Source organism: Tachypleus tridentatus, chromosome 12, assembly GCF_004210375.1.
Source record: "Tachypleus tridentatus isolate NWPU-2018 chromosome 12, ASM421037v1, whole genome shotgun sequence".
NCBI lineage: Eukaryota > Metazoa > Arthropoda > Merostomata > Xiphosura > Limulidae > Tachypleus > Tachypleus tridentatus.
The window spans coordinates 124442640-124463626 of NC_134836.1; the positions used below are offsets into that span (position 1 = coordinate 124442640).

The following is a 20987-nucleotide window of genomic DNA, read 5'->3' on the forward strand; positions in this document are numbered from 1 at the left end:
AATATAGGAACTGAGGTAAAGAGTTTCTGTCTAATTATATTTTCATAACATGTAATACATACATCTTTTATAACAACAATATAGGAACTGAGGTAAAGAGTTTTTTATTATATTTCATACATGTAATACATACATCTTTTATAACAACAGTATAGGAACTGAGGTAAAAGAGTTTTTAATCTAATTATATTTCATAACATGTAATACATACATCTTTTTTTTTATAACAACAATATAGGAACTGAGGTAAAGAGTTTCATATCTAATACATACATCATAACACATAAAGAGCATCTTTATACATCACAACAATATAGGAACTGAGGTAAAGAGTTTTTAATCTAAATTATATTATCAGGTACAAAGTATAACATCTTTTTTATAACATAATAACAACAGTATAGGAACTGAGGTAAAGAGTTTTAATCTAATTATATTTCATAACATGTACATACATACATCTTTTATAACAACAATATAGGAACTGAGGTAAAGAGTTTTAATCTAATTATATCATAAATAATACATACATCTTTTATAACTATGTCATAGTATAACCAATGTTGTTTTAATCTAATTATAATTTCATAGCATCTTAATACATACATACTTTTATAACAACAATATAGGAACTGAGGTAAAGGAGTTTTTAATCTAATTATATTTCACAAACATGTAACAACCCATACATCTTTTATAAATAAACAATATAGGAACTTTAAAGTAAAGAGTTTTTTCAACCCAATTATATTTCATAAGCATGTAATACATACATCTTTTATAACAAAGTATAGGAACTACAGGTAAAGAGTTTTAATCTATATCATATATTTCATAGCATGTAATACACTACATCATTTTATAAACAACCAATATAGGAACTGGGGTGAGTAAAATAATCTTAATCCATTACATTTCACTTAGCATGTAATACAGCATACATCTATACAACAAAATCAAATATAGGAACTGAGGGTGGAATCGAGGTTTTAATCTAATTATATTTCATAACACAATATACTTTTAACATATTAAGATCTTTATGTACAATTATACAGGAACTGAGGGTAAAGAGTTTTGCAATCTAATTATAGCTTTGCATAAATTATGTAATATATAAGTACATTTTTTCATAACAACAATATAGGAACTGTGGTAAAGAGTTTTTAATCATCCATTATACTTTCATAGCATAATCAATACATAGCATCTGATTTAAAACATGGAACCTAAATATTCCATATATGCATAACTCTGAACTCATGTATATTTAGGTAATGAGTTTTAAAATAATACATTATATGAAGTGCAAGTATCTCAAGTAATGAATGTTTGTTTGTTTGTAGTTAGAGTTACTAAACTTATAACGCCACCACATTTTCAGTCTGCAGACGCTGTACTACTGTGCTGCTATTGATTGGTCCCAAGTGATGAACTAATGTTTACTGACTTTCTCCATAGAGTGCGCTGTTCTGAACAGTTACTGGTGGCACATGTAATAAGCTGTACCTCATTACGGTTCTAAGTTTCATTTTTGGCCCAAAGGGCAGCATATTTTGATCAGGAGTTAATATTAATTATGTGAAATTCAGTTTTACAAAGTTTATGTTTTAATGAATCAGAACAAGATAAACACTTTAAACATCATGTAGCTTGAATAAGCCCGGTTATTGTCTGTACAGAGATATATAATAAATTGGGTATAAAATCTAGAAACACATGCATTTGTAATATTGATTAAACTATCAGATCCTTTTTTCAGGTTTGTATTATCGTGAATAACTACTTCTGTTTCTTTTCATAAATTTCACTATATTTGTGATCTATGTTTAATATTAAAGCAACTTAATATGCTCAGGAATTTCAAAAATAAAAGAATATCATTTCTTGTATTTAGAAGAATAAATATATAGGTATAATGTGTGAGGACAAGCTTTTATTTAAGCATATTTTTTTACCATCAAAGTGTTGGTTAAACTGGACTTTCTGTGATTTTAGACTTTGAGAATTAAACAATTTTTAGAATGCTAAATGTATTTGTTATATCTGTTGTGTGTGTCTGTGTAACATAAAGAACTGGACGATGGCCAGTTTTACTGCTACTTTTATCTCACTGTATAAACCTTCCTTATAGTAAATACAAAACATTCACACTGAATAAAAAATAAAAACACCATTGTATAAAATTAGAAAACTATGATTAACTATTTCACAGTATATTTATCATGGTAAATGTACTATAACTGTGGCTAACCTATGTATACCAGGTTTACAATAACACGTTACCATTGTAAAGAATATTATAACTATGGTCCACTCATGTATAATAGGTTTAATACAGCAATTACTGGAAAAAAAACTTAAACATGCACTAATTTTCACATTCTTACAATTAAAGTTTTTCCTTCTCTAGCAAGACCAGAAAATATGTGAGTGAATCAATAGAGACAGCTTTAGCCACTCTTATCTGAACAGAATGAAATAAAGACTTATTAGGGACCCTGTAACCAACAAGGCATGAACACATAAGTAATTTGTTGTATATCTAGTCCAGAAGTATGTATTAAATGTCATGTTCATGTTACCACATATTACAGATACCATTTATGTTAACAATACTAAATTTGTTTTGCTGTAACTTATATAAAAAAACAAACTCTATGTTTTCATAAACCTCAGTTCAGAAACCTAACCAGAAACTTCAATCATTATATAAAGCATGACAGAAGTGTCTTCAACAATAATTAATTGTACCTTTCAAGGTTGTTTTGTTTCGTTTTTATGTGTGACCAACAAAGTAATAAATTAACAAATAAATAATTCTAATAACCTTAAATAAAAGCCAAAGTAATGTGGTTCATAAACGTGATGACGAGAAACCCACTTGAAGTAAAATGTACTGTAAATAAAGTTAGTATGAGTGTTAAAACTTTTATTGAAATAAAGTATTGGACAATGTTTCAACCTTCTTAGATCATCTTCAGGCTAATTGCAATCTTTCCTAGGTTATCTTCAGGTTAAACAGCTGTGTTTATAATACATGGTTCATTCGTAGTTCATAAAAATGCTTTTAATAAGGCCATGAATCCCCTCAGTAATTTAAATGTGGAAATTGTTGTAGGTTATTATGTGATAGTTTATCACTCAGTTACCATGTTCTTCTGTTCCAGCTTCCAGTTGATTCAGTTTACCAGAAGTTTGATATTGAAGACCTTGGTATGTTTCGTTACAATTGTACTTGATACGTTAAATCTAAAGTTTTCAATTACAGACTATATTTATGTATATAATGTTATCCATTACAGATTGTGTTAAAGTGTGTAGTAAACATTGTTTACAGTGTGAATATATCAGTGGCATAACTGTAAACTATCCTTCCCACACATAAAAAGTAGTTAGGCCTACCTGCTAGTACTTCCCTTGTCAGCAATTCTTAAGTTTGTCAGGCCCTTCGGGTTTCCTTTTGGCTTAGGCGCCCCTGCATGAGCGTACTTACACAACTGGAGTATACCCCCTTCCCAATCTAATGGACTAAGTAATGTAATTACTGTGAGATTCTACAATTTTTTGTAGTTTTGATTTTTTTGTGCCTATAATACTGTATCTTGCATCTCAATTGGATTTGGTCAAAACTTTAATTTTGACCAGTTTCTATTTTATATCTAAATTTATGTCAAAGATATTGAGTCATATATTTTCATTTGATACTGAGTCATATTCAAATTAAAACAACTTTGAACAAGTAGACAGAAGTGATTAGCTTTTTATGTTGCCAACTCAAGTTTATTTTGAAAAGCTAATAGTTTTACCTTAAAGGTACATTATGGTGACAATATAACTTACAAAGTAAGTGAATCATTTAGAACTAACTCATGGTTGATATTAATTTGAATATATCACACACTGTGATAAATTTCACATGAATAAAATTATACAGAAAGCTGAGCTACCTTTGTTATCTCCACTTTCATAAAATAAAACTATTATTAAATAACTTTTATTTTATGAACGTTTTTAAATTTTGACAATTTCAACCTTTTTACAGGAGAGGATGAAGAGCTGATAGTTTACAAGTTCTTTCAACATTTCTGCTGTTATGACGTTATTCCTATTAGTGCCAAACTGGTGGTGTTTGATACTCAGCTTCCGGTAAGGAGAACTTCATCTCCTAATAGCAGGAGTCCACAGCTAGATGTAGTTACACAAACTGAGCTGAGAAAGACTTCAGTTGTAAACGTTTTGATTATTTCAAAATTTAAAATTCCACATCACAATTCATTTTTTTTTCTTATTCTTATAAGTTAATTTCTTATTCCTAAAATGTGAATAATTAGAAAACATTGAATTAGAAGACCATTTATTATTTATGGATTCAATCTAATTATATTTTGCACCTTACGATTCAAATGTTAATTGTATATTTAACATATACATACACAGCATGTGTTTGTAATGTATTGAGAGTTTTGAACTAAGAGCGAACAGTAGCTGTTCTTAATATTCATGTTGAAATTAAAATATTTACTTTTCAAGTTGCTTTATCGATATCACATAAATTAAAAAACAATTTGAATTTAATAATAAAATAAAAACAACAAATTTATAATAAATGTTTTTGCACTGTACATTATTTTATGATGTCCACATAACACATCATATGAACAAAAACTATGGATACTTTATCTTATGATGTCCACATAACACATGTGTATCAACAAAAACTAAAGACTAGCTGAAAATATGAATGTTTATTTCCCTTGTCATGTTTGGAATAATTTTATAGAAAGTGTGTTATTCACCTTTAATATTGCAGTTGTTCATATTAGCAGGAACGTTACTCTACAGGAGGCTGTTTGTGTTACTAATTACTAACAGTAATATCCATACGTTGTTGAAAAAATTTTAAAAAGTGAATATTTTCTAAAAAACTGTTTGTTTGTTTTTCAAGGAAGTACTGTAATGAAAAGTGTTCAGGTTGTGTTCTTCATAAGTTTTACTGATATAAACTGTATGTTTTTATATTCTTTAGGAATCCCAGTTTCTCATTTAAAAATTACATCAATAAAAATATAATCAAACCTTCATGTACAGTCGTAGTGAATGTTGTGTTGTTGGAAAGTAGTTTTATTTGTAGTTGTGTTATAAAGAATCGGTTGGTCCATACACTACAGTTATTGTTTTAACTGTATGAATCTTGTATAGCCAAAGTGTGAAATTGTTTTAATGGATTTTTGCTTGTAGTGCCATTCAGTAAATGGTGCAGGAATTTTTGGTTACATATATAAATATGTACGTGCATGCTACTTCTATTATACTAAGATAAATAAATCAAAATCAGTTATTCCTCATTTTGAAGTTTCACTAACTTGAAACACAGTTAAGTAATTCTTATTGTTCAAACCTAAATATTTCTGTATAACCTTTAAAAGAAAACTGTTGATAAATTTCTATCTGTTACCCCATTAACCTCTACATTTACAATATGTAATAATGTGTGTATTTATATAAAATAAAATACGTGTGTCTTACGTTAAGACTATTGGTGTAAAAATAAAATTTGTGAATAATTTGTTATTACCTTTCTTTTGTAAATTAAAATCTGTTCACTTATTTCTATATCTGCTGATGTGACAAATTAGACACACACTGACCAAAATCTTAAGGTCAATGAACATAAAGAAAAAATATGAATTTTGTGTTGTTAGACTCAACCACTTATTTGAGTAGAGCTTTGAAAGATGAAAATAATAAAAGGGAAAATAAAAATAAAAACTTTTTTTAGCATTTAATAGGGAAAATATGAACACTATGAAATTAGCCTAAATACTAGCTGGTCAAAAGTTTAAGACCACACTGAAACAAAGCGTTAATCGGTAAACACGTAACGAAATTTAGTCATTTGTGTTCAAGCATTAGCATTGTCAACATCTCCCACTGACATCTCCTGTGTTATATTGAGTAAAAACATGGCAAAAAAAGTTGACAGTTTGAATGTGGCAGAATTGTCTGGCTGCAAAAGCAAGGTCTCTCTCAACATGCCATCACTGGTGAGGATGGGCGTAGTAAAACTGCTGTTGCAAATTTCTTAAAAGACCCCGAGGGATATGGAATGAGAATTTCAAGTGGTCGGCCCAAGAAAATTTCGCCAGCATTGAGCAGGAGGATTTGACGGATTGTCTGGCAAGACACCAGCCAATCATTGAACCAGATTAAGGCCCTCACAGATGCAGAATGCAGCTCAAGAACAATAAGACGGCATCTAAGAGATAAAGGCTTTAAAAACCTTCCACACCATGAAACAGCTTGGTTAAACTTTGCTGAGAAATACCAAACATGGGGCATAGAAAAGTGGACAAAGGTTTCGTTCTCAGATAAGAAAAAATTTAACCTGGATGGTCCAAATGGCTTCCAACATTACTGGCACGATGAGGATATCCCACCAGAGACATTTTCAACACGACACAGTGAAGGTTCCATCATGATCTGGGGTGCTTTCTACTTTCATGAAACAATGGAGCTTCAGGTTATACAGGGGTTAAACAGCAGCTGGCTACATTGGCATGTTGGAGAGCATCCTTACTGACTGAAGGCCCTCACTTGTATGGAAATGACTGGATCTTTCAGGTGAACAATGCTGCAATCCACAATGCCTGCAAGACAAAGGACTTTTTCATGGCAAATACCGCTATTCTTTTGAACCATCCAGCGTGTTTGCCCGAACTGAACACCATTGAAAATGTTTGGGGGTGGATGGTAAGGGAAGTCTATAGAAATGGACATCAATTCCAAACAGCGCATGATCTTCGAGAAGCCATCTTCACCACTTGGAATAATATTCCAGCCAGCCTTCTGTAAATGCTTATATTAACCATGCCCAAGCGAATGTTTGCAGTTATTCACAATAAGTGGCATGCAACTCACTACTCAGACCTCTTGTTGGGCATTTCCTACCCTGTTTTAGACTTCTTTTTTGGTATGGTCTTAAACTTTGACCAGCTAGTATTTAGGCTAATTTCATAGTGTTCACATTTTCCCTATTAAATGCTGAGAAAGTTTTTTTTATTTTTGTTTTCCCTTTTCTTATTTTCATTTTTCGAAGCTCCACTCGAATAAGTGGTTGAGTCTAACAACGCAAAATGCATATTTATTCTTTATGTTCATTGGCCTTAAGATTTTGGCCAGCAGTATATTTCTATACCTGTTGATGTGACTAACTAGACATATTTCTATATGTGTCGATGTGATTAATTAGACATATTTCTATACGTGTCGATGTGACTAATTAGACGTATTTCTATATGTGTCGATGTGACTAATTAGACGTATTTCTATATATGTCGATGTGACTAATTAGACGTATTTCTACACCTGTCGATGTGACTAATTAGACGTATTTCTATATGTGTTGATGTGACTAATTAGACGTATTTCTATATATGTCGATGTGGCTAATTAGACGTATTTCTATACCTATGATGTGACTAATTAGACGTATTTCTACATGTCGATGTGGCTAATTAGACATATTTCTACACCTGTCGATGTGGCTAATTAGACATATTTCTACACCTGTCGATGTGGTTAATTAGACATATTTCTACATCTGTCGATGTGACTAATTAGATATATTTCTACGCCTGTCGATGTGACTAATTAGACATATTTCTACACCTGTCGATGTGGCTAATTAGACGTATTTCTACCTGTTGACTCATATTTCTATACCTGTCGATGTGACTAATTAGACGCATTTCTACACACCTGTCGATGTGACTAATTAGACATATTTCTATACCTGTCGATGTGACTAATTAGACGTATTTCTACACCTGTCGATGTGACTAATTAGACATATTTCTACACCTGTCGATGTGACTAATTACACATATTTCTACACCTGTCGATGTGACTAATTAGACGTATTTCTACACCTGTCGATGTGACTAATTAGACGTATTTCTACACCTGTCGATGTGACTAATTAGACATATTTCTACACCTGTCGATGTGACTAATTAGACATATTTCTATACGTGTCGATGTGGCTAATTAGACATATTTCTACACCTGTCGATGTGGCTAATTAGACATATTTCTATACCTGTCGATGTGACTAATTACACATATTTCTACACCTGTCGATGTGACTAATTAGACGTATTTCTACACCTGTCGATGTGACTAATTAGACATATTTCTACATCTGTCGATGATGGCTAATTAGACATATTTCTACACCTGTCGATGTGGCTAATTAGACATATTTCTATACCTGTCGATGTGACTAATTAGACGTATTTCTACACCTGTCGATGTGACTAATTAGACATATTTATACCTGTCGATGTGACTAATTAGACGTATTTCTACACCTGTCGATGTGACTAATTAGACGTATTTCTACACCTGTCGATGTGACTAATTAGACGTATTTCTATACCTGTCGATGTGACTAATTAGACATATTTCTACACCTGTCGATGTGACTAATTAGACGTATTTCTACACCTGTCGATGTGACTAATTAGACATATTTCTACACCCGTTGTGTCGATTGTGACTACTATTAGACATATTTCTATACCTGTCGATGTGACTAATTAGACATATTTCATACCTGTTGATGTGACTAATTAGACATTTCTACACCTGTCGATGTGACTAATTTAGACATTTCTATATGTGTCGATGTGACTAATTAGAAGTATTTCTACACCTGTCGATGTGACTAATTAGACATATTTCTACACCTGTCGATGTGGCCATTGACATATTTCTACACCTGTGACTAATTAGACATATTTCTATACCCGTCGATGTGACTAATTAGACGTATTTCTTCTGACTAATTAGACTTATTTCTATATGTGTCGATGTGACTAATTAGACGTATTTCTACACCTGTCGATGTGCTAATTAGACATATTTCTACACCTGTCGATGTGAGTAATTAGACATATTTCTATACCCGTCGATGTGACTAATTAGACATATTTCTACCTGTCGATGTGACTAATTAGACATATTTCTACACCTGTCGATGTGACTAATTAGACATATTTCTACACCTGTCGATGTGACTAATTAGACATATTTCTATACCTGTCGATGTGACTAATTAGACGTATTTCTACACCTGTCGATGTGACTAATTAGACATATTTCTATATGTGTCGATGTGACTAATTAGACGTATTTCTACACCTGTCGATGTGACTAATTAGACGTATTTCTATATGTGTCGATGTGACTAATTAGACGTATTTCTATATATGTCGATGTGACTAATTAGACGTATTTCTGTATGTGTCGATGTGACTAATTAGACGTATTTCTACACCTGTCGATGTGACTAATTAGACGTATTTCTACACCTGTTGATGTGACTAATTAGACATATTTCTATATGTGTCGATATGACTAATTAGACATATTTCTATACCTGTCGATGTGACTAATTAGACATATTTCTATACCTGTCGATGTGACTAATTAGACATTTCTACACCTGTTGATGTGACTAATTAGACATATTTCTATATGTGTCGATGTGACTAATTAGAAGTATTTCTACACCTGTCGATGTGACTAATTAGACATATTTCTACACCTGTCGATGTGGCTAATTAGACATATTTCTACACCTGTCGATGTGACTAATTAGACATATTTCTATACCTGTCGATGTGACTAATTAGACGTATTTCTACACCTGTTGATGTGACTAATTAGACTTATTTCTATATGTGTCGATGTGACTAATTAGACGTATTTCTACACCTGTCGATGTGGCTAATTAGACATATTTCTACACCTGTCGATGTGACTAATTAGACATATTTCTATACCTGTCGATGTGACTAATTAGACATATTTCTATACCTGTCGATGTGACTAATTAGACATATTTCTACACCTGTCGATGTGACTAATTAGACGTATTTCTACACCTGTCGATGTGACTAATTAGACGTATTTCTACACCTGTCGATGTGACTAATTAGACATATTTCTACACCTGTCGATGTGACTAATTAGACATATTTCTACATCTGTCGATGTGGCTAATTAGACATATTTCTATACCTGTCGATGTAACTAATTAGACGTATTTCTACACCTGTTGATGTGACTAATTAGACATATTTCTATATGTGTCGATGTGACTAATTAGACGTATTTCTACACCTGTCGATGTGACTAATTAGACGTATTTCTATATGTGTCGATGTGACTAATTAGACGTATTTCTATATGTGTCGATGTGACTAATTAGACGTATTTCTACACCTGTCGATGTGACTAATTAGACGTATTTCTACACCTGTTGATGTGACTAATTGGACATATTTCTATATGTGTCGATATGACTAATTAGACATATTTCTATACATATGTCGATGTGACTAATTAGACATATTTCTATACCTGTCGATGTGACTAATTAGACGTATTTCTACACCTGTCGATGTGACTAATTAGACATATTTCTATATGTGTCGATGTGACTAATTAGACATATTTCTACACCTGTCGATGTGACTAATTAGACATATTTCTACACCTGTCGATGTGGCTAATTGGACATATTTCTACACCTGTCGATGTGACTAATTAGACATATTTCTATACCTGTCGATGTGATTAATTAGACGTATTTCTACACCTGTTGATGTGACTAATTAGACTTATTTCTATATGTGTCGATGTGACTAATTAGACGTATTTCTACACCTGTCGATGTGACTAATTAGACATATTTCTATACCTGTCGATGTGACTAATTAGACATATTTCTATATGTGTGTCGATGTGACTAATTAGACGTATTTCTATATATGTCGATGTGACTAATTAGACATATTTCTATATGTGTCGATGTGACTAATTAGACATATTTGACTATATATGTCGATGTGACTAATTAGACATATTTCTACACCTGTTGATGTGACTAATTGGACATATTTCTATACGTGTCTATGTGACTAATTAGACATATTTCTACACCTGTTGATGTGACTAATTGGACATATTTCTATACGTGTCGATGTGACTAATTAGACATATTTCTATACGTGTCGATGTGACTAATTAGACATATTTCTATATGTGTCAATGTGACTAATTAGACGTATTTCTATACCTGTTGATGTGACTAATTAGACATATTTCTATATGTGTCAATGTGACTAATTAGACATATTTCTATATGTGTCGATGTGACTAATTGGACATATTTCTACACCTGTTGATGTGACTAATTAGACATATTTCTATATGTGTCGATGTGACTAATTAGACATATTTCTATATGTGTCGATGTGACTAATTGGACATATTTCTATATATGTCGATGTGGCTAATTAGACATATTTCTATATGTGTCGATGTGACTAATTAGATGTAATGCTCTTCTTTCATTAGGTGAAGAAAGCTTTTTTTGCCTTAGTTCAGAATGGTAAGAATGATATTTTGATAGTTTTACCAATAATTATATGGATAATTTACAATTACAAAAGAAAGGTTGATTACTTTTGTATGTAGAGTGATTAATGAAGCTGGTTCACTTGTAGAGATGTAGAATTTAATAAAAATTAAGTTTTAAATATTTGGGTTTAGCGGTATTAGTGTTACTAATTGCATTAGTAGTTGAACAAATATTATCTTTTATGAAGAAGATTTTACCTCTAAAATGATTTTTCTTTCAGTATTATATACATTATTATTATTATTTTTATTGCTAATTTCTAATAACTCATTTCAGTGTTTCATTATTCTCTAGATCAATCATTTGTGCTGTCATGGAAGCTGCACAGTTGTGTTCTACATTTCTGTGGACCATTAATTACACAATAAATGTAAAAAAGTGCACAGAACACAATATAGTTAAATAGTTCAATATTAATTAAATTCACCAATATTGTTTATTTTCACAAATTAGCAAACTTTCACTGCAGCATAGGAACTACTGTTCTAGAACATATCTGATTTTCTTTGAAAAACTAGTGAAACGAAGAAGCTGATTAGAGTTATATAAAAAAAGAGAACAATCACAATAATTAAACCTAAATTACATAAAGGATACACAGGTGTAGCAATTTATTACAATTTACATTCGTTTTTCCAGTAGTGATAATATGTGAATAATAGAAGTATGGGAAATACCATTTTGTGATGCTACTTTTGAAAGACGATCACATATGTTCATCCAGAACTATGAACATTATAATTTATTTTATATTATAAAACTGATTGTCCACTTCACTTGAGATACCAGTAACTTTATTAGTTTTTTTACTGATTGTCCAGTTCACTTGAGATACCAGTAACTCTACTAGGTTTTTACTGATTGTCCAGTTCACTTGAGATACCCGTAATTGTACTAGTTTTTTATTCTTATTGTTTTCTTCCTATAAACATTTTTATGTAGAAAAATATTTCTTAACTTTCCAAACGTTGCATAACTAATTTAGACCCAGCATGGCCAGGTGGGTTAAGGCATTCCACTTGTAGCCTGAGGGTTGCAGGTTCGAATCCCACTTCACACCAAACATGCTTGCCATTTCTGCCATGGGGGCATTATAATTTATGGATAATCCCACTATTTGTTGGTAAAAGAGTAGCCCAAGAGTTGGCAATGGGTGGTTGTGACTAGCTGCCTTCCCTGTAGTCTTACACTGCTAAATTAGGGACGGCTAGTGCAGATAGCCCTCATGTAGCTTTGCACAAAGTTCAAACCAAACATAACTAATTCTGTTAATGCATACCTAATTGATCGGTATTAATAAGAGCTGATATGAAAAGAATATAGAACTTAATTGTCTTACAACTTTATGTATTTAGTTGTGTTTCTGTTTAGGAGTCAGAGCAGCACCTTTATGGGACAGCTCTAGACAGGAATTTGTAGGTACGTTTTCAAGTTTTTGTTATTTATTTTCTTAGAAAGTTGTTCATACAATTTTTCATTTTTTATTTCGTTTTTAAAAATAAACTTAGATTTCTCTGTTGTTCTTTTCTTTATATGGTCATGACTTGTAAATATGAAGCAGTAAAGTATGTCAACACATTGTATCCTCACAATACAACAATAAGCTTTATCTTTTCAATGTCACAAGAATGGAACTTCCAGTTGCATACTGCATTTGGAAGTATACACAAATAAACGATTTTTCAAAAAATTCAATATAGTGATTACATTTACATGTTAAAATGCTTATAATTTACCATATACATCCATAACAAGTGAACCTGCTGGTGGTTCAAAGAACTTTTATGAGATACTATTCTTGTTAAACATATCTAAACCATGTTTTTTTATTGAATGATTCTCATATCAGTGAATATCATGTAAGTGTATGGTTCTAAATAATTTTTACCTGAACTGTTTCTACCCTTCAAGGAATGCTGACTATCACAGACTTCATTCACATTCTAAGGACATATTACAAGTCACCTCAAGTAAGTACTGGTTGTGGTTAATCATTCTTTGATGGGACCTGGCATAGCCAGGTGGTTAGGATGTTTAAAGCATAATCTGTGGGTCACAGATTCGAATCCCTCTCCCACCAAGCATACTCACCCCTTTAGGCATGAGAACATTGTAATGTGACAGTCAGTCTCACTATTCACTGATAAACAATTAGCCCAAGAGTTGATGATGGATAATGGTAACAAGCTGCCTTCCCTCTCGTTTGCCATTGTTAAATTAGGGACAGCTAGCAAAGATAGCCTACGTGTAGCTTTGTGCAAAATTCCAAAGAAGTCTGTACATTGGAAGTTGATTATTTCTTATGGGTAGGAAAATACACCTGCTGTAAGTTGTTGTTATAGGATATGTATGATGTGACCTGTTTCATGTTAACATGTGTGATGTGACCTGTTTCATGTTAACCATAGTTTCATAAAACAACCTGTCACAAGTCAATAATAATTGTGATGTGACCTGTTTCATGTTAACCATAGTTTCATTGTCATTGTAATGTGACCTGCATGTTAACCATAGTTTCAGCAACCTGTCAAGTCAATATAATTGTGATGTGACCTGTTTCATGTTAACCATAGTTTCATAAAGCAACCTGTCACAAGTCAATAATAATGTGATGTGACCTGTTTCCATGTTTCATAAAGCAACCTGTCACAAGTCAATATAATTGTGTGATGTGACCTGTTTCATGTTAACCATAGTTTCATAAAGCAACCTGTCACAAGTCAATAATAATTGTGATGTGACCTGTTTCATGTTAACCATAGTTTCATAAAGCAACCTGTCACAAGTCAACAATAATTGTGATGTGACCTGTTTCATGTTAACCATAGTTTCATAAAGCAACCTGTCACAAGTCAATAATAATTGTGATGTGACCTGTTTCAACATAGTTTCATTGTGATGTGAGTTTCATGTTAACCATAGTTTCATGTGTAGTAATTGGGTTAACCTGTTGCATGTCACTGTTTGTAGGTTAACGTATAACAAGTTACTGTTTGTGAATTTGCAAAGTCATCTCTATATATTTCTTGTGGTACATATAGCGACCAGTTTCTATTTAGTTGTTCCTTGGGGTAGTCTTCCTGTGTTGGTAAATGGAATATAAACTGTTACAAAGTGTTCCTGGATTATTCTGAAAAGAACAACTCTATAAATCCTTGAAAATAACTTTTAATATTGAGAAAGTTCCAAAATTGGAACCACAATCTATAACATACTGACATTTTAAAGGCTTGTTAAATAGTGTTTGTTGGTTGTTATCAAACATACTGACATTTTAAAGGTTTGTTAAATAGTGTTTGTTGGTTGTTATCAAACATACTGACGTTTTAAAGGTTTGTTAAATAGTGTTTGTTGGTTGTTATCAAACATACTGGCGTTTTAAAGGTTTGTTAAATAGTGTTTGTTGGTTGTTATCAAACATACTGACATTGTAAAGGCTTGTTAAATAGTGTTTGTTGGTTGTTATCAAACATACTAACATTTTAAAGGCTTGTTAAATAGTGTTTGTTGGTTGTTATCAAACATACTGACATTTTAAAGGCTTGTTAAATAGTGTTTGTTGGTTGTTATCAAACATACTGACATTTTGAAGGCTTGTTAAATAGTGTTTGTTGGTTGTTATCAAACAAGTTGCTCTACAAGACTTCCTCTGGTAGGTCAACCATAAGTCAACACAGGTATAGTGCTAAAATACAGGGTTTGATTCCCTCTTGCAAACATAGAGCAGATAGCTAGTTGTATAGCTTTGTACTGCAACAGTAACAATGCCAGTAACTCTCTGTGAGTAACTGATAACAATGTATATCGGGAATAGTAAGTAGAGATGTCTGACAGCTGAATTTTGTTCTTTCATATGTAGTAACTTCTATCAACTTTAAAATACACAAACATGATAATATTTTGAAGTAACATACAATCTACTTGTTTTTAGTTTATTTTATATATTTTTTCTACATATTTTGATATATAGTTTGATTGGTGCAAAACTAATATATCACTGATTAACTGTGAATGTTGTACTTTAGTTTTTGACTGAAAGTCATAATAGGTAGTGACTATGGCTGCCAGAGAAATGTATATTTTGATACTGATGTGGCAGTCATGTCTCTTAGTTTCACACGAGCACTATTTATTAACATATAAGTCTTGTTTTATTATTAAACATACAATGAACAGTTTCACATGTTACTTAGTGTGCATTATTTCGATACAGTTCTGTTTATTTGCTGACTAATTGTGTTTACTGTTCGTTTTTTATTTACACATTATCACAGATTAATATGGAAGAACTAGAAGACCACAAGTTAGAAACTTGGTTAAGTAAGTAACAATTTTTAGGAAAAGTGAAAATATAATATAAAACTATTTTTTTCACAGAGGGAAGAGCAGTTGTGGTAGATCTTCTAGGTCTGAGCCACCTGGAATGAAGAAATGAAAACTTGTATTTTTTTAAACTTTTGGCAAAGTGATAACTTACTAAAAACAAATATAATTAAAAGTTATACTTCTAGAAAATTAGAATCTTTGCTAACAGGTGGCAGGTTTGTGGTAGAGAAAATATTCTCTTGGTGTAGTTGTAAGTTGGAGTTCACTAGTTAACACGTTTTGTTTTCTTTATGTTCTGCATTTGATTTTCAATATGAATCACTTAAAATATAAATCTAATGTTACTAAATTATTAAAAATACTGTGCTTAACAGTTAATAACTATTAAATGTTCTTAAAGTAGTTAAATAGAAACATATGGAATATTAGTATGTTTATAGACAGTATTTCAATCAACTTTAAATGAAGTATTTTTAGTGACATCAGAAATGCTTTTCATCCTTAACCTAGAAATTTATTTTCTGGGAGAAACCTGAATAAAAACAATTTAAATCAAACTATTTAAGAGTTTTAATAATATTTAACAAGGTTAGAGTTTTAACAATATTTAACAAGGTTAGAGTTTTAACAATATTTAACAAGGTTAGAGTTTTAAATCTAGAGATATCTCTGAGTTAATTTAGATTGTTGATAGTGCTGAGTCAACTCAATAGAATATTGTCCACTGTTTCTTTTGGTAGAGTTGAGTTATTGCACTATTGAGTTTTTGTCCAATACTGTTCTGTATCTAAGCTACTTAAATCAAAAGTACGAGACAAGCTGTTTGCATCACCTGTGTAAAGAAATGCATTCTTGTTATATACACTGAACTTGCACTGAGTTCATTTTTAATTGTACATGTATTTTATTCACGAGCGTTTGTTTCTAAACTAAAATATCTTTATTGAAATTCGTCTTCAAAATTATTTAAGGTGGTTTTCATGACATGTATGTTCACAAAAATTATTGTTTATGAAATATGTTTGATACGTTTATATATTATACACGTAAAAGGAGATGTACAGAGTTTGGACAAACTATTAAAATCAGTTGGACATTATTATGAAGGAACAATCAACAGTATCTTACAAGCAGGACCTAAACCTCTAATCTGGACATTATTATGAAGGAACAATCAACAGTATCTTACAAGCAGGACTTAAACCTCTAATCTGGACATTATTATGAAGGAACAATCAACAGTATCTTACAAGCAGGACCTAAACCTCTAATCTGGACATTATTATGAAGGAACAATCAACAGTATCTTACAAGGAGGACCTAAACCTCTAATCTGGACATTATTATGAAGGAACAATCAACAGTATCTTACAAGCAGGACTTAAACCTCTAATCTGGACATTATTATGAAGGAACAATCAACAGTATCTTACAAGCAGGACCTAAACCTCTAATCTGGACATTATTATGAAGGAACAATCAACAGTATCTTACAAGCAGGACTTAAACCTCTAATCTGGACATTATTATGAAGGAACAATCAACAGTATCTTACAAGCAGGACCTAAACCTCCTATCAGGCAATGTTTTACAGATCCTGTGAGAGGGAGTTTACAGTTTACATTTTGATTTTACTTTAAAAATATGCGTATGTAATATTTTGTGATATTCGACCAAGTTAGGAAAGTGACAATACAAAGATCTACATTACCTGACACTCAGCATTGAACTTAAAAGTGACACAAGTAATTTACCTCTCTTCTTCATTTAACCTGAAACTCTGAAGAGAGTATAAATAAATAACACTCTCCCTAAAATAAATAATTCATCTCAACATACAAAATATAGAAGTGGAAAAACAAATTTGTTCTGAATCATGCATTACATTTTTGTGTACTAGATTTCATAAGTTCACCACCATTCAAGTACGTACAGGAAACAAATAAAACATAATATGTAAATACCTGACACCCTATTAAACCTAAAAATTGTAAACACAAACATATATGTTGTGCATGTTTGTGTGAGTGTATCAACAAAGCAATCGCCCCACAGTAGCTCAGCAATAAGCCTCCAGGCTAACACTAAAATTCAGGTTTCAAGACTCGTGGTAAGCAGTGCACATGTAGCGCATTATGTAGCTTTTTTGCTTAAAAACAACCAAACCAGTTTTTTACTAACTTTTTATGCATACTAGAACATTTGTAGGAACTCAAAAGATAATTCATGTGTTTACTGGTTATATCATGCATTTTGTTGTACCTTTGACAATTATTTTGTGTTCTTTAGTCTACATATATTAATGATGTAGAAGTTTGAGTTTTAGTTTTGTTATTTTAAATGATACAGTGATTATGCACAGTATCTTCATTAGTTTACAATGTTACTTAGTAAAAGCAGTTTTGGAGACACTGAACATACCTAACTGTCTACTGCTTTATGTTGATCTTTAGATAATTTGTGAAAAAGTGTTGTTGTTGTTACTTATCATCTGATATCTTTCTTTTTTTTATATAGATGTTTTGAAGACTAAATTAAAACCTCTCTATACTATTAAACCTGAAGCAAGGTAACTTAATTTATTATCATCCTAAGAAACTTAAGTTTCCAAAAGATTATATAACATGCACTATCAAGCATATGTTTTTCTCTCTCAAAATTTCACTTTACCGTATCTTATAAGTAGTAATTGATTAACCAAGGTCAAATTATCCCATTTTAACCATTTATACAGTGCAAGATATGAGTTTAATACCATTCAGAATTTGTTTTGATTTTCCTGAATGTCTACAGTTAATCTGTTTATTACACACTTTTATAGTTGTACCACATTCAAACTGAACGTCATCTTTAACTACATAATGCTAATTAGCTTATTAGTAAATGTTACAGGTCTTCTTATTTTATACAGAGTGTGAGACAACAATGTAGCATTACATTTCTTTTAGCTGCATGAATCTATAAAGAATTTTTATCCATTACAGTAAACATCACTTTGTCACGTTGGAATTGTATGATACATTATGCATATATTATTTTTACTACAAGTAGTCTTCTCTTCCAAAGCATAAGTCAACCTGTATATTATAATTTAGTGATGTTGAGTTTAAACTTGTTCAGTGTTTTCACCATTAATTTGTTCTTTTCAAAGAGACTATTGTGAGTATGTATGTAGACCTTCAACATCCAAGTAGTTGACCAAGAAGTTATATAAAGATATTTGGATAGAAAGTAACAGAACATAACATTCCACGTAACAGACAACATCATGTGAACAGTGACACATAAAATGTGGTCTTATTAGTTTTTATGGTTATCATGTACCTATCACATCTCTTCCTTATCTACGTAAACTGCCTTTAGTAAAATGTTTAAATTAATAGTTTCCATGAATTTCTAAAGTCCTTTCAGTATGTGAATTTGAGGTAATTGAAGCTAATGCTAACACTTAAATGTCACATAGAGTTATCACAGTTAATACTAAATGATAACTTGTTCTGTTAGTAGTTCACTAACACTAAGATAAAAATTATTTGTTGCTAACATATCAATACTAACCTTTATTAGCATAACCATTATAAGCTGTCACAACTGTTTAACATTTTCTCCCATTAAACCATAACACAGTTTTATCTTTTACTGGACACCATTTCATTTTACATAATACTTGTAAACACTTGTTATCCATAATAATATACTAAAAATGAAGAGACTTGTTTACTTCATTGTTTTTATTGTTTTAAAATCAATAATACCCATCAATGACGATTTTAGCTACAAAAGCATAAAGAATTGAATGTACTGTAAAGTTAGATTTCCTAATACGTGATATTTTTTACGACCATTCAAAGTGCCTTTTAAACATTTACTAGAAACCTAAATTTACACTTTCTATATCATAATTGTTTCACTATTTTCATAAATATAAATGATGTAAATTTCAGTAGTTATGTTTGTGTGTATTTGTATATATAAATTCATTATTAAATATTGTCAAATCTTTATATAAGATATATTAGAATACCTACTTTATCAGAGTGATTTGTTTTTATTATCTATACCGAATATTTTCATAAATATCACAAGTTAATTCATATGGTTACTGATTATTTATACCCAAGTTTGTTTTTTTCCAGTCAATTTTGTGTTATTTTTGCAAAACCTTATGATTCATCTTAAATTGTTTATATGAAGTTTCAAGCCGTGATGATTCTTAGTTTTAAGATAATTTTGAGACCTCTACATTTTGTTTCCTGGAGTTCAACATATTTTTAGTTTATATGAAGCCATAAAACTCTCATTCAAAGGAAAGTCCATCGCTACCTGAAGTTCAACATATTTTTAATTTTAGTTTATATGAAGCCATAAAACTCTCATTCAAGGAAAGTCCATCGCAACATATTTTACCTGTGATAAATCCTCATACAGGGAATGTCTTGTACATCCTCACACACAAACGAAAGTCCATTAATTCTCAAGTTTCTTTTTCTCTCGTAAGTATGAGTTACTGTTATCTTTGGAATCAAAATATCTCTTAGTGCATTAAAAGATTAAAAGCAACTTTCAAATTATCTACCTAAACCCAGAACTTCTACCATAGCATTTAAATGAAATTTCACCATTTTAGTACATGTGTATGGATGAGAAAGATTTTAATAGCAATATATGAGGGTATAACTAAACGGATAATTACAGCTTCATCACCTCTTAGTACAGGAGTTGCTTATACTTTGTTACTGTTTTCTTAAACGGATAATTACAGCTTCATCACCTCTTAGTACAGGAGTTGCTTATACTTTGTTACTGTTTTCTTAAACGGATAATTACAGCTTCATCACCTCTTAGTACAGGAGTTGCTTATACTTTGTTACTGTTTTCTTAAACGGATAATTACAGCTTCATCACCTCTTAGTACAGGAGTTGCTTATACTTTGTTACTGTTTTCTTAAACGGATAATTACAGCTTCATCACCTCTTAGTACAGGAGTTGCTTATACTTTGTTACTGTTTTCTTAAACGGATAATTACAGCTTCATCACCTCTTAGTACAGGAGTTGCTTATACTTTGTTACTGTTTTCTTAAACGGATAATTACAGCTTCATCACAGTACAGGAGTTGCTTATACTTTGTTACTGTTTTCTTAAACGGATAATTACAGCTTCATCACAG

The 20987-nt window shown here is 31.3% G+C and overlaps 1 protein-coding gene and 1 pseudogene across 2 annotated transcripts in view; both read left to right on the forward strand.

Annotated features, from left to right (window-relative positions):
- Positions 1 to 20987, forward strand: part of LOC143234598 (5'-AMP-activated protein kinase subunit gamma-1-like) — a 130053-nt pseudogene that overhangs the window by 91568 nt on the left and 17498 nt on the right. The window lies entirely within an intron of this gene.
- Positions 3102 to 20144, forward strand: LOC143234900 (5'-AMP-activated protein kinase subunit gamma-1-like; the record flags this gene model as incomplete). The annotated part of the gene is made up of 8 exons (XM_076472592.1): positions 3102 to 3216; positions 4046 to 4149; positions 11428 to 11461; positions 12863 to 12910; positions 13403 to 13461; positions 15766 to 15811; positions 18335 to 18386; positions 20093 to 20144. Coding segments are annotated over 8 exons (510 nt in total), but the record flags the coding sequence as incomplete, so codon positions are not given.